The sequence below is a fragment of the Schistocerca gregaria genome, chromosome 4 (genome assembly GCF_023897955.1).
Source record: "Schistocerca gregaria isolate iqSchGreg1 chromosome 4, iqSchGreg1.2, whole genome shotgun sequence".
NCBI classification, from domain to species: Eukaryota; Metazoa; Arthropoda; class Insecta; order Orthoptera; family Acrididae; genus Schistocerca; species Schistocerca gregaria.
The window spans coordinates 575,246,450-575,259,781 of NC_064923.1; the positions used below are offsets into that span (position 1 = coordinate 575,246,450).

The 13,332-nt window shown below is 44.4% G+C and overlaps 1 protein-coding gene across 1 annotated transcript in view; it reads left to right on the forward strand.

Annotated features, from left to right (window-relative positions):
* LOC126266726 (probable cytochrome P450 301a1, mitochondrial) overlaps window positions 1-13,332 on the forward strand; it is a 286,151-nt gene that overhangs the window by 136,042 nt on the left and 136,777 nt on the right. The window contains exons 5-6 of the mRNA XM_049971202.1: window positions 2,627-2,743; window positions 2,835-2,911. Coding sequence (XP_049827159.1) covers window positions 2,627-2,743; window positions 2,835-2,911 — 194 coding nt within the window. The remainder of the gene's footprint in view (window positions 1-2,626; window positions 2,744-2,834; window positions 2,912-13,332) is intronic.

The following is a 13,332-nucleotide window of genomic DNA, read 5'->3' on the forward strand; positions in this document are numbered from 1 at the left end:
CCTTACACGTGGCATCACAACAACGTTTCACCAGGCAACGCCGGTCACCTGCTGTTTGTGTCTGAGAAATCGGTTGGAAACTTTCCTCATGTCAGCACGTTTTAGGCGTAGCCACCGGCGCCAACCTTGTGTGAATGCCCTGAAAAGCTAATTATTTGCATATCATAGCATCTTCTTCCTGTCGGTTAAATTTCGCGTCTGTAGTACGTTATCTTCATGGTGTAGCGATTTTAATGGCCATTAGTGTATCTACTAGATATCTAAACACTGCAGAAACCAAAGATCCGTATAAACAGCCTCAGAAGCTGCTTATGCAATTTATCATTTGTTTTAAGAAGAAAATATTTTATTCGTCTCATGTTTACTTACTGTCTTGTCTATCGTGTCGTTGTGGAAGCATGATGTTTGTTCTGATCTGTAGCCTGCTTACTGAATAATTATGTATTAAAGTGCGAAACAGTGGCAGTACCTGAAACACCTTAATTCCAATCTTAGAAACATTATTAATGAGTCAGTATTTTTCAGAGGCCTATTAAAAAAGAGTTGACTGGAATACTATCTTTCAAATTCTGAAGGTGGCAGGGGTAAAATACAGGGATGCGAAAGGCTATTTACAATTTGTACAGAAACCAGATGGCAGTTATAAGAGTCGAGGGGCATGAAAGGAAGGGAAGCAGTGTTTGGGAAGAGAGTGAGAAAGCCTTGTAGCCTATCCCCGATGTTACTCAATCTGCGTATTGAGCAAGCAGTAAAGGAAATAAAAGAAAAATTCGGAGTAGGTATTAAAATCCATGGAGCAGAAACAAAAATGTTGAGGTTCGCGGATGACATTGTAATTATGTCAGAGACAGCAAAGGACCTGGAAGAGCAGCTGAACGGAATGGACAGTGTCTTGAAAGGAGGATATAGGATGAAAATCAACAAAAGCAAAACGAGGATAATGGAATGTAGTCGAATTAAGTCGGCTGATGGTGAGGGAATTAGATTAGGAAATGAGACACTTAGAGTAGTAAAGGAGTTTTGCTATTTGGGGAGCAAAATAACTGATGATGGTCGAAGTAGAGAGGATAATTAGTTAAAATCAAACATGTTAAAACTACCAATTAAAATAATTAGAGACAATAAAATTAAAGCTAAACTAATTTCATAAGAAATTGTTCGAGCAACAGAACGAATGTGACTGGCAATGGCTAGGAAAACGTTTCTGAAGAAGAGAAATTTGTTAACATCGAGTATAGATTTAAGTGTCAGGAAGTCGTTTCTGGAAGTATTTGTATGGAGTGTAGCCATGTATGGAAGTCAAACGTGGACAATAAATAGTTTAGACAAGAAGAGAACATAAGCTTTTGAAATGTGGTGCTACAGAAGAATGCTGAAGATTAGCTGGGTAAATAGCATAACTAACGAGGAGGTATTGAACAGAATTGGAGAGAAGGGAAATTTGTGGCACAACTTGACTAGAAGAAGGGATAGGTTGGTAGGATATATTCTGAGGCATCGAGGGATCACAAATTTTGTATTGGAGGGTAGCGTGGAGGGTAAAAATCGTAGATGAATACACTAAACAGTTCCAAAAGGATGTAGGGTGCAGTAGGTACTGCGAGATGAAGAAGCTTGCACAGGATAGAGTAGCATGGAGAGCTGCATCAAACCAGTCTCTGGACTGCAGACCACAACAACAACAACATTAAAAAAGAGAAATAGCCTATCTTCATCAGTTTCGAAGTCCGATTGTGTTAATTTTTACATTTAAATAGTCTAAGAATGTTATTAAACTTTTATGGTCATGCGTCACTGAACAATGACGCCAGATAACCACAACGCATGGGCTTGAACAGTCGCCGACTTTCGATGAAGGGAAATGGAAGAAAACTAATAAATCTTCTTAATTTTCAGGTAATTGAATTGTCTTACATATGCTATTCAGAGAAAACTCTACGAATGAGAAACAATCTCATCGCCGTTGAGATGTGCTTTCTTGACGCGACTAAATATACACGTGAAATTTATAAATTATTCGGTGTTTATCAACGTCGTTTTGCTGGAGTTTTTTTTTCCTTTGTGTAATTTCCTCTAACAAAACTAAACTCCTCCCGAACAGGCCATGAAGGCCCGACGGTACTGACCGGCCGCCGTGTCATCCTCAGATCATAGGCGTCACTGGATGCGGATATGGAGGGGCATGTGATCAGCACACCGCTCTTCCGACCATATGCCAGTTTCCGAGAGCGGAGCCGCTACTTCTCAATCAAGTAGCTCCTCAGTTTGCCTCACAAGAGCTGAGTGCACTCGGCTAGCGAATAGCGCTCGGCATACCGGATTGTCAACCATCCAAGTTCTAGCAAGCCCAGCCCGACAGCGCTCCACTTGGGTGACGTGACGGGAACCGGAGTGACCACTGCGGCAAAACCGTTGGCTCGTTTCCTCCAACAAGAATGCACAAATCAACATACCGTGAACGACAGCGGCCCTACCGGACTAAGCCAAATGTTACTTTCGCTTCTGTCATCCCCTACTTACGACACAGCCCAGCATCTCTGTCGTGCACCTCTCTACAGTAGAACTGCATAGCGGCGGCATGTTTCGTACGTGAACTGATGAGTGGTGTGGTTTGGTGCTGTTGCAGTCAGGGGGAGCAGTGGTACGAGTTCAGGAGGAGAGTCAACCAGCCCATGATGCAGCCGCGTTCCAGCAAGCTGTACGTTCCCTCCATCGACAAGGTCGCCCAGGACTTCACAGACAGGTGAGAGCCGTCGGTGAGACGAGTGTCAGAGGTAGAGTAACAGTTTTGTGTTAGTCAAGGTCTACATTATCTTTTTCCTCCATTCTTTCAGAATGCTCGCTATCAGAGATGAGAATATGAAGATGCCTTCCGACTTCCTGAATGAATTGAACAAGTGGGCACTAGAATGTGAGTATCTCTGTAATGTTCTTTGCTCTAAATGGAACAGTGCCTGTGTCTGTAAGGAAGCAAAGATGAACTTTGTATCGTGTGCTGAGGAGCCACGGAAAAGGAGTGATTCTTTAGTCATATTTTCGCCTTGAAAATTTGCGTCGAGTTTGTTACTCAGATACGTTTTTTTCTGCGTTCGGGGTGTACTGATGTAGAATATTAAATTGCTTCTTAACTAATCCGGCTGAATCGCAATTTACAATGCCTTACAGTAAAAAGTGAAGCACTCATACAATATCATCGGATGTCAATGTAACTTCGCGCACGCACACACCACAGGCAGCTACACTGAAGAGCCAAAGAAACTGGTACACTATAGTGTAGGGCTCCCGAGAGCACGCAGAACTGCCGCAACACGACGTGACATACTCGACCAATGACTGAAGTAGTGCTGGAGGGAACTGGCACCATGAAAACTGCAGAGATCTCCATAAATCCGCAAAAGTACGAGGGGTTGGAGATCTCTACCAAACAGCACGTTGCAAGGCATCCCAGATATGCTCAATAATGTTCATGTCTGGGGAGTTTGATAGCAGCGAAAATGTTTAGCCTCAGAAGAATGTTCCTGGAGCCATTCTGTAGCAAATCTGAACGTGTGGGGTGTCGCATTGTCCTGCTGGAATTGCCCAAGTCCGTCGGAATGCGCAATGGACATGAATGGACGCAGGTGATCAGACAGGATGCTTACAAATGTGTCACCTGTCAGAGTCGTATCTAGACGTATCAGGAGTCCCATCTCACTCCAGCTGCACACGCCCCACACCATTAAAGAGCCTCCACCAGCTTGAATAATCACCTACTGATATGCAGGGTCCCTGGATTTATGCGGTTGTATCCATGCCAATACACGTCCATGCGCTCGATACAATTTGAAACGAGACTCGTCCGACCAGGCTACATGTTCCCAATCATCAACAGTCCAATGTCGGTGTTGACGGGCCCAGGCGAGGCGTAAAGCTTTGAGTCTTGCCATCATCAAGGGTACACTGGTGGGCCTTCGGCTCCGAAAGCATATATCGATGATGTTTCGTTGAATGGTTCGCACGTTGACACTCGTTGATGGTCCAGCATTGAAATCTGCAGCATTTGCTGAAGGGCTGCACTTCTGTTACGTTCAACGATTCTCTTTAGTCGTCGTTGTTGCCGTCCTTGCAGGCTCTTTTCCAGCCGCGGTGATGTCGGAGATTTGATGTTTTACCGGATTCCTCATATTCACGGTATACTCGTGAAATAGTCGCCGGCCGCGGTGGTCTCGCGGTTAAGGCGCTCAGTCCGGAACCGCGTGACTTCTACGGTCGCTGGTTCGAATCCTGCCTCGGGCATGGATGTGTGTGATGTCCTTAGGTTAGTTAGGTTTAAGTAGTTCTAAGTTCTAGGGGACTAATGACCAAAGCAGTTGAGTCCCATAGTGCTCAGAGCCATTTGAACCATTTTTGAGATGTCGTGTACTTGTATATGATACAGCGTTATCAGCATGCGACTGAGTTTTAAAGGAGCCTCATTGAGGGTTTCCGTTTGGTTGTGTAGTCGAATTGGGTGGTATCTAGATTTGTGGTTGGTTGGTTTGGGGGATTAAAGGGACCAGATGCAGATTTATGGTACATTTTGATGTGATGGTGGCCTGATGTTGGACTACATGGGAACTTGAGGGCAGACATACATGTCATCAGGTTTCCAGTCGACCACATCTGACCACCACAAGGGAATGTCCCCATACTGTGCGCTAAGCATATTGTAGCCCCTTCATATCCGCATCTTACTGTCCAGAACAACTAATAGCCTCTCTGCAAGACTCTGTCTAATCCTACATCTTTGGCTGGAGACTACCAGCAGCCAGTCTTGGCAATTAAGGTCCCTTGAATAGGCTCTTGTTAACACCACAGCACCAACGGCTGCATTTTGAGTGGTACTGCAGCTGATGAGCATGGACTGCATGGACTGCATGGTGTCATATTATGTTCAGGATAGCTCGCAGTTCTGCACTATTCTGGATGATCATTGTGATGTGAGGAGCTGTTGGGCATAATTTCAAAAAATGGTTCAAATGGCTGTAAGCACTATGGGACTTAACATCTGAAGTCATCAGGCCCATGTACTTAGAACTACTTAAACCTAACTAAACTAAGGACATCACACACATCCATGCCTGAGGCTGGAGTCGTACCTGCGACTGTAGCAGCAGCGCGGTTCTGGACTGGAGCACCTAGAACCGCTCGGCCACAGTGGCCAGCTATGATTTCAAGCCATGAGTGGTAGTGACTGGGGGAACTCTGATGGCACAATGGTATGTCGTAGACACTGTGCATCGTCAAATGTTACCTTTCATGCAACAGTATCATGGTGCCATTTTTTTCGTGTTTGTGACCAAGGGGAGATGCTGAAATTTAAGTTGTTAGATAGCATAGAAGGACTGTATGTTTATTAAGTATAATCAACAGAATACAAAAGCACGATTGCTTGAGAGGTGAGTTGCACTACTCGTTTCAGGCTGACAACTGAATGAAGTCTGTGAGGATACAGGCAGCACAGAGCTTAGGGTACTCGAGGAGGCTATGGGGCCATAGGTGGCGGTGGTGATGGGGTGTTCAAGAGTGGATGTACACCATGAATGCTGCAGTCAAATGCTCCTTGTAGTCTTGCTGATGTACATGGATTGATGAGCTGCTGGGTGCAGCCAGCATAAGCCTCAAGTGTGAAGAACTGACTGCAAAGTGATTGGGTGATGACCTTGTAAGTAGGATGTTTAGGTTTTTTTATTGGTAACGCCGCCGCCACGTAGCCATTCTTTTGTAGGGATTTTTGAAAGTCAGATTGCGTTGCGCAAAAAATATTGTGTCAGTTTAAGCACAGTCGTGTATAATTTTTCTAAGGGCACGTTTCAACCTAAGCATTCACCCATTGGAAGGATACTGGCAGAGGCACGTAAGGCTCTGAGGTAGTGCTATGATGGTAGTGTTGTTTACAGTGATGCTTTTGAATCTGTTGGCGATGTTGGTGCCACACAGCACCTTGGCAGTTGCTTGAGATTTCGTTGAAAACAACGCAGTGTGTGTTTGTTGATGCTGGCTGTTTTTGTCTGATCTACAGAAGGAGTATCATTAGTGGTCTAGAGCTATGGCAGCTCAAAGCACGAGGTATGATTGGTGGCTGCGTTGCATGTGGTAGCCAGGAGACACAGCATTACTTCTCCCCCTAAAGAAGAGATGTAGACGTCTTGAAGAAGTGGCTTCTGAAAGGAGGTGGCTCTAGAATGTGTGCTTGTGAGCTGGGGAGCATTGGCTGAAAGCAGGAGTCTCTGATGCAGCTGAGATAGACGGTTCTGGTTAGACATAGAAAAAGAGGACGCAGTGTGGTTGATGTAGGAGTCGAAATTTCCAGGAGAGCACAATGAGAGGCTGAGGGAAGTTCAGCTAGTGGCCTAAGGAGGGTGCACAGATGAGGAACGGCTGGAAGGTGATGGGGATGGTGCTGTTGGGGGAGGCTGTGATGGGGGCAGCTGAGGTTGGGCCAACTGAGGTGGAACTGGATGTATTTGGGATGACTGCAGTTCGGCCAGCTGTAGTTGGCCAGTTGCAGTTGTGCCAGCTATGTTTGGGCTGGCTGTGGTGGCACCAGTGGCAGAGGTGCTGGTGAGAGAGGTGCCAGTCGTAGAGGTGCTGGTTGTGTGTAGAGGTGGAGGTAGGACTGGCAAGGAGCTGATAAGTGTTTTAGAGGATGAGGCGCATTGTGAAATGAGTACATGCGCATGGAAAACTGGAGAAGTGGGCACTACAGTGAGCACAGGGGCACTGAGGGAGCTGCAGAGGAGCACAAAAATTTGGCGTGGAGGATGGTGCCTCAGAATGGTGAGTGTGTGTAGGAACATGTAAATTGTCATAATAGGCAATGAGTTCAGCCTGTAAGTAAACACAGGACAGGGTAGCAAGATCGTCACATGGGTAAGGAAATACTCATTGTTGAGTGACATAATGAATTGTAAAGTTCATGAAGTATTTTTCCAACCATGTGAGGAAGGCAGTCGGTGCCTTCAACCCAGTTGTGTCGCCGGCGTTGGGGTGAGGGCAACGCCAGGGTGGGCTAACGCCTATGAGAGAAGCTCGTATTCGTGTTTTAGCCGCTGTAAACGAAGCAGGAGCTGCGCAAAGACGTCTGAATGTTGCAGTGCCCTACTGAAAAGGGACAGTGAGTATTAAGAGCACACAAATGCTGTGTAGTATCAGTAACACTCCAAAGCGTTGCACAGGTGTGGAAGGCTACTCTGGGCAAGTATGAATAACACTGATAGTAAAATAGCACTATTTCTTGAGATGTGAGTTGCTCTACTTGGTTCAGGCTGACAGCCCAAGAGCGCTCGAGGACTGACGAAATCTGTAACGCTGTAGGCATTGGTAAGCGGAGCGTGCTTGGGGAGGGACGAAGTCCGCGATCCAGTAGACAACTCGAGGCTGGGTGTTGTCCATAGACGCTGCGTTTTGATGCTTATTGTTGGCTCAGCAGTGAAATCCAATTGATGAGCTGCTAGGTGCAGGCGTCGTTAGCCGGGATTGTGAATCAATAACTGCAGTTGTTCACATGGCGACTTAAATATTCGTTCGGATGAAATATACCGGTGGCTGCACGTGTCACATGGAAGCGGGGTAGCGCCGTGATGGCAGTGCTGTTTTCGGTGGTGGTTATACTTACGGCGATGAGGCTGGAGGTTCAGTTTAAAGCAACCCAGTGTGTGTCTGTTGACGCCGACTATTTTCGTCTGATCTCCAGAGAAAGTGTTGTTAATGGGCCAGAGTTGCTGCAACCTGTGGTACACCGTCGTATGATTGGTGACTGTTGCAGGTAGTAGCCAGGGCCACGGCATTCGTCTAGGAGCTGCGGTGGAACCTCGCACAGCGAGCATAATTCGTTCCAGAATCTTACTCGCAGAGCGAGACACTCGTTAACCGAAACAATTTGTCCCATGCAGATCAATGTAAAATACGCTAATGCATTCCATGCAGAAAAAGTACTAAAAATATTATCTTATTCATGTCATTTTTCAAAGAAAATTATACTTACAATATACATCATACATAACCAATTTTTTTACTTCCTTCTGGCGATGCTTCAACACTTGGCGAAAATGCAACTCAGCATTATCGTCAAATACATTTGTAGCGTGCGTAGCCGCTGCTTTATTGGAGTGATGATTTTCAGTGTACGATGCTACCGATTTCCACGCTTTCAGAATTTCTCTTACAGCGCCAGAAGATTGCTGCTCTGCTGTTACCGCCTCCTCCTCCTTCTCCTCTGAAGAACTCCTCTCTACAACTTCCTGCTGTGCAACACATAGCAACTCCATAAACTCTGCGGTGGTCTATTTCTTGGCTGTGATCTTCCATAGGCTCATTGATGTCATTGTTATCCAATTCTAGTCCCATGATCTTCGCCAAAGACACTATCTCGTAGACTACAGGCTCCACAGGTACTGAATCAAGTCCTCAGAGTCACATTCGACAACGCACTCCGGCCAAAGCTTCTTCCAAGCAGAAGTAGAGTTCTCTTGGTGACCCCTTCCCATGCTTATTCGGTCATCTTGACGCAGGCAATGATGTTGAAGTGATATTTGCAAAACTATCTGAGAGTAAGATTGGTAGCTCCAGTCAACTCAAAGAAACGCTTGAAGAGTGCCTTAGTGTAGAGCTTCTTAAAGTTAGAAATAATCTGCTGGTGTTGGGGGGCAGAAATGGGATCTTGATGAGTTGAAGTTCTTCAAGGAGGTGGTCTTATAGACCTGGAGAATGGACAGGAGCGTTGTCCTTAGCAAGCAAGACACGGAGTGGCAGATTCATCTCAAGCAAATATTTTTTCACCAAAGGGCCAAAAACTTCATTGATTCAATCACAAAAAAGATCACGTGTCACTCAAACTTTGTTTTTAGATCTCCACATCTCGTTTAACCTGTTCTTCTGGACTTTACACTTCTTGAAGACTCACGGTGTTTCTGAATGGTAAACAAGCAGCTGTTTAATTTCGAAATCGCCGCTGGCGTTGGTACGGAACAATGTGAGACGTTCTTTCATTGGCTTCTGACAAGGCAATGCATTCTCCTCTGCTGTTATAAAGGATTCGTTTCCGCAACATTTTCCAGAACAGACCTGTCTCGTCACAATTAAAAACGTGTTGCGGCAGATAACCCTCAGAATCTAAGAGCATCTTGAAGTTGCTGATGAAGTTCTGTTCTGCGTTTGTGCCTCACAACACTGTGGACGCAGGTTCTCCTCTTCAACTTCCTAAACCACTCATGGCTTCCGTTAAATACTTCTTCGGCCGCTGGTGATTCTGTCGTCTTCTTAATGATGATGGCATCACAAACGATGTTCTTGTCAATAGTGTCACCTTGCATTTGCTTTTCATTTATCCATAAAAGGAGCAGCCTTTCGACATCGTCCAGAATCCAGAACCGTTGTTTAGATACTCTTGTAGCATTTATCTCCTTAACTTTGTCCTTGATCTTGAGGATAGAGCAAATAGTTGATGTAGACCGAATGTATGTGCGTGCTGAATCAGCAACTCCCACACCACGTTCGCGTTAGTCAATGATTTTACGTTTCATTTCTAAGGTCATTTTATTTCTTCTTGCAGTTTTATCTTCGGGGACATATCTACGGAGGTTATTAAAATCTGCATTCAAAAAACGCTCTGTGAACACAAGCTCAGAAAAGTATGTGACCACAAGATGCACTAAGATGGTAGCAGAAAGAGCACTAAACCCCGACTGTAGAACATACTAAAGATAATTCAAATGCGCTGGTGACGTCACACCAAATGGTCGTCACCCATCAAGTGAAACATCGCTCATTAAGCGAGTCTTTTTGTACAATTTGTTTCGCTCATTGTGTGAATTGCGCGTTATGGGAGGTGCTCGTTCAGCGAGGCCTACTTCTGCATGTTTGAGGTACTCTGATGGGCAGCAAGATACAAGGTATATCCCCGAACAAACTTGTGAAGGATCAATTCGGACGTCAACTACATCCCATGACAATATCCAGGATATCAATGGGTCATCTTGCTTCAGGAGGCGATAAAATGGCTTTATGACAACATTCCCAACTGTATCAGTGAATGCATCAAGACCAGAGGGAGTCCACGTCGTACAGATAAGCGGACCGAAACTGTGAAGTTCTTAAGTTTGTAAGTTTGACTCAATTTTATAATCACTAAAATAACATCAGATACCCCCTCCCACCGTGAAGTTTGATTTCGTTTCCTCCTCGCTTCTGGGTGCTTCACTTTTTTGTCAGTCAGTGTACACTCCGCATGCGGTTTTGCTTCGTTTGGGGGTGGCGCGAACGGTACTCCGTACCAGTATAATCGATTTTTGGGTCCCACCCTATTCGCACACTTTGCGAGGGAAAAATGATTATATGCCTCTGTAGGCGCCCTAATCTGTTATTACTTTTATGATCTCTACGGGAGATATTTACTGGTTGGTGAATAATGGCCACACTGTATTCTTCAGACACAGTTTCTTTGAATTAATTAGTTAATCTGAAGGTCACGTGGAACTTTTTCGTTTTCTTTGTAGGATTCTTATTTAAGTTCCCCAAGCATTTGTTTTACATTTTTCGTATATGTTAACCGACGTCTTACAATCCTGGTAGTACGTTCCGCAATTCGTTCGATGTCTGCTATCATTGCTACAAGATAAGGATTCCAGGCATTGGAATATTCCTCCAGAATTGGATGTACTACTGACTTACAGGGAATTTTCACTTCATGTACCACAGTTTCTCAGAACCCTTCCAATAATCCTGACTCTTATATTCGCCGTGCCCAAAACAGTTTTTATATGGTAGTTCCAATTTCTGTCGCTTCTTAGGTTTCTCTCTAAATATTTACATGACGTGAAATGCTCAAAGTGTCCACCAATAATCTTCCAATCGCATACTATATGATTCTGTTTCTTTGTCAAGAATTGACTGACGCAGTAATGGCTTTTTTTCCTCGCAGTTCTCATGTCACTGTTCCTTATGTACAAAATGTTCATATATCTTAATCTGCATTAATGGAGAGCTGTCATTCATTACACCAGGCGAAAGTTCTGTACAAGTCCGTCTGCATTTCCTTATGATCGCTCAACGACGATACTTTCCTGTGGACGGCAGCATCATCAGTGAACAATCTTATAGTGCTACTGATCATGAATGGTAAATGATTTATACACACTGAGATTAATTAAAGCCATGTAACGCTTTCTTGTGGCACACCGGTGTTACTTTAGTTTCTGTAAAACATTTGCCGTCCAGTACAACATATTAGTCAAATATCGATAGACTCAATCAAATATCTGAGAAGATACTGCTTACAATCGTGTCTTGATTAGCTGTCGACGATGCGGCATACCATCTAACGCCTAAATCTAGGGAAATGGAATCTATCTGTCACTTGCACCTATTATTTATAAGATGTGTACGGATAACGTAAGCTGTGTTTCATACGAATTCATACTGATTCTCTGAATGAATATCGTTCCCCTCCAAGAACTTTTTGGTGTTTGAGCATAGAATGTGGTCTAATATCCTGCAGCAGACGCATATCAGGAAAATTGGTATTTATATCTGTGTATCTTAACTTATACCCGTTTGTAAACAAGAGTGACTTGCGCTCTTATCCAGTCATGAGAGACTATTCACTGCGGGAGAGATTTTCAACAAATATTTGTTATGAGAGGAAGTATTTCCGAAGTGTAGTCAACGTAAAATCTGATTAAAATTCTGTCAGGACTTCATACCTTGACAGATTTAAATCATCTTAATTGTTTTCTGGGAGGATGCTAATATCAATAGCTCTTATTTGTAAATCTGTGCCGCTTTCAAATGTTGGTACGGCAGTATCCTCATATGTAAATGTATTGTAAATATTCTATTTATTTTTTCTGCCTGCTATCTTCCCTGTAAACACAAGACGGATCCCTGAGAGATTGAATGCAATGTTTGGACTCGTATATTGATTTTACGAAAGGCAAGAAATTCTTAGAATTGTGTGATTTTTTTTTCTCCAGGATCCGACTGGAAACCGTTGTAGGTTTCATGCATGAGTTTCACTAAAGCTTCTACCGTAACGAGAGTACTGCAACACTTGCTTTTGCGGCAGTCTTCTAATGATACTATTAAACTTTTATTACTTCACTATTTTACTTGCTTCGTACGCTATCTAGACTGAGGTTTATAATGTCTTTCAGCTTTAACCACGATTGTTCTGAGGTAGCCAGATCTAAACTAAAAGTTGTTCCTCCGTCCTTTAAGTAAGTCGAGAGGAACTGTCTGTTCGACCAAAGACAAATACTCTTCTGGCTGTTTCATGACTTTCTTGCCTTTGGAGACCATTATTCTTGTAACAGTATCATGGTCGCTATCTCTCTCTCACTAGCGACTTTCGAAATTGTGAGGCCTATTTGTAGCTAGGAGATGTGAGGTGTCCGATTAGATGTTATAAGTAGTTGCCAGACAAAGTGTTCAGTAATATTTCGCAAGATTCTTTCTCCTTATTGCCTATCAAATATGCTTAGCTTTTCCAATCTATACTGGATAGGTTAAAGTCACCATCTACTACTACCGTATACATGGTTCCTGCAACGGGACCAACGACGAATGAAGAGAATCGTTCAACAACACAGAAGTGCAAACCTTCCGCAAACTGCTGCAGATTTGAATGCAGGGCCATCAACAAGTGTCAGCGTGCGAACCATTCAATGAAACATCATCGACATGGGCTTTCGGAGCCGAAGGCCCACTAGTGTACCCTTGATGACGGCACGATACAAAGCTTTACACCTCGTCTGGGCCCGCCAACACCGACACTGGACTGTTGATGACTGGAAACATGATGCCTGGTCGGACTAGTCTCGTTTCAAATTGTATCGAGCGGATGGACGGGTACAGGCATGAAGACAACATCATGAATCGTGGACCCTGTGTTGTGGTTGGCAGGAGAGCCAACCGAGTTCCTAAAGGAGGCCGATATGCACGCGTTTTAGCTCACGCAGGCTGGCGTGAGGTCTGGAACATGACAAGGGAATTAGAAGTGAGAAAAACGGACGTAGCTGGTGGAATACTTAACTTTAATCCATTAATGACGAACGTCGCCTTTATGGTACATGATTCACAATATCAATAGTACGGATACTTGCGCCTTGCTAGGTCGTAGCAAATAACGTAGCTGAAGGCTATGCTAACTATCGTCTCGGCAAATGAGAGCGTAGAAGCCAGTGAACCATCGCTAGCCAAGTCGGCTGTACAACTGGGGCGAGTGCTGGGAAGTCTCTCTAGACCTGCCGTGTGGCGGCGCTCGGTCTGCAATCACTGATAGTGGCGACACGCGGGTCCGACGTATACTACCGGACC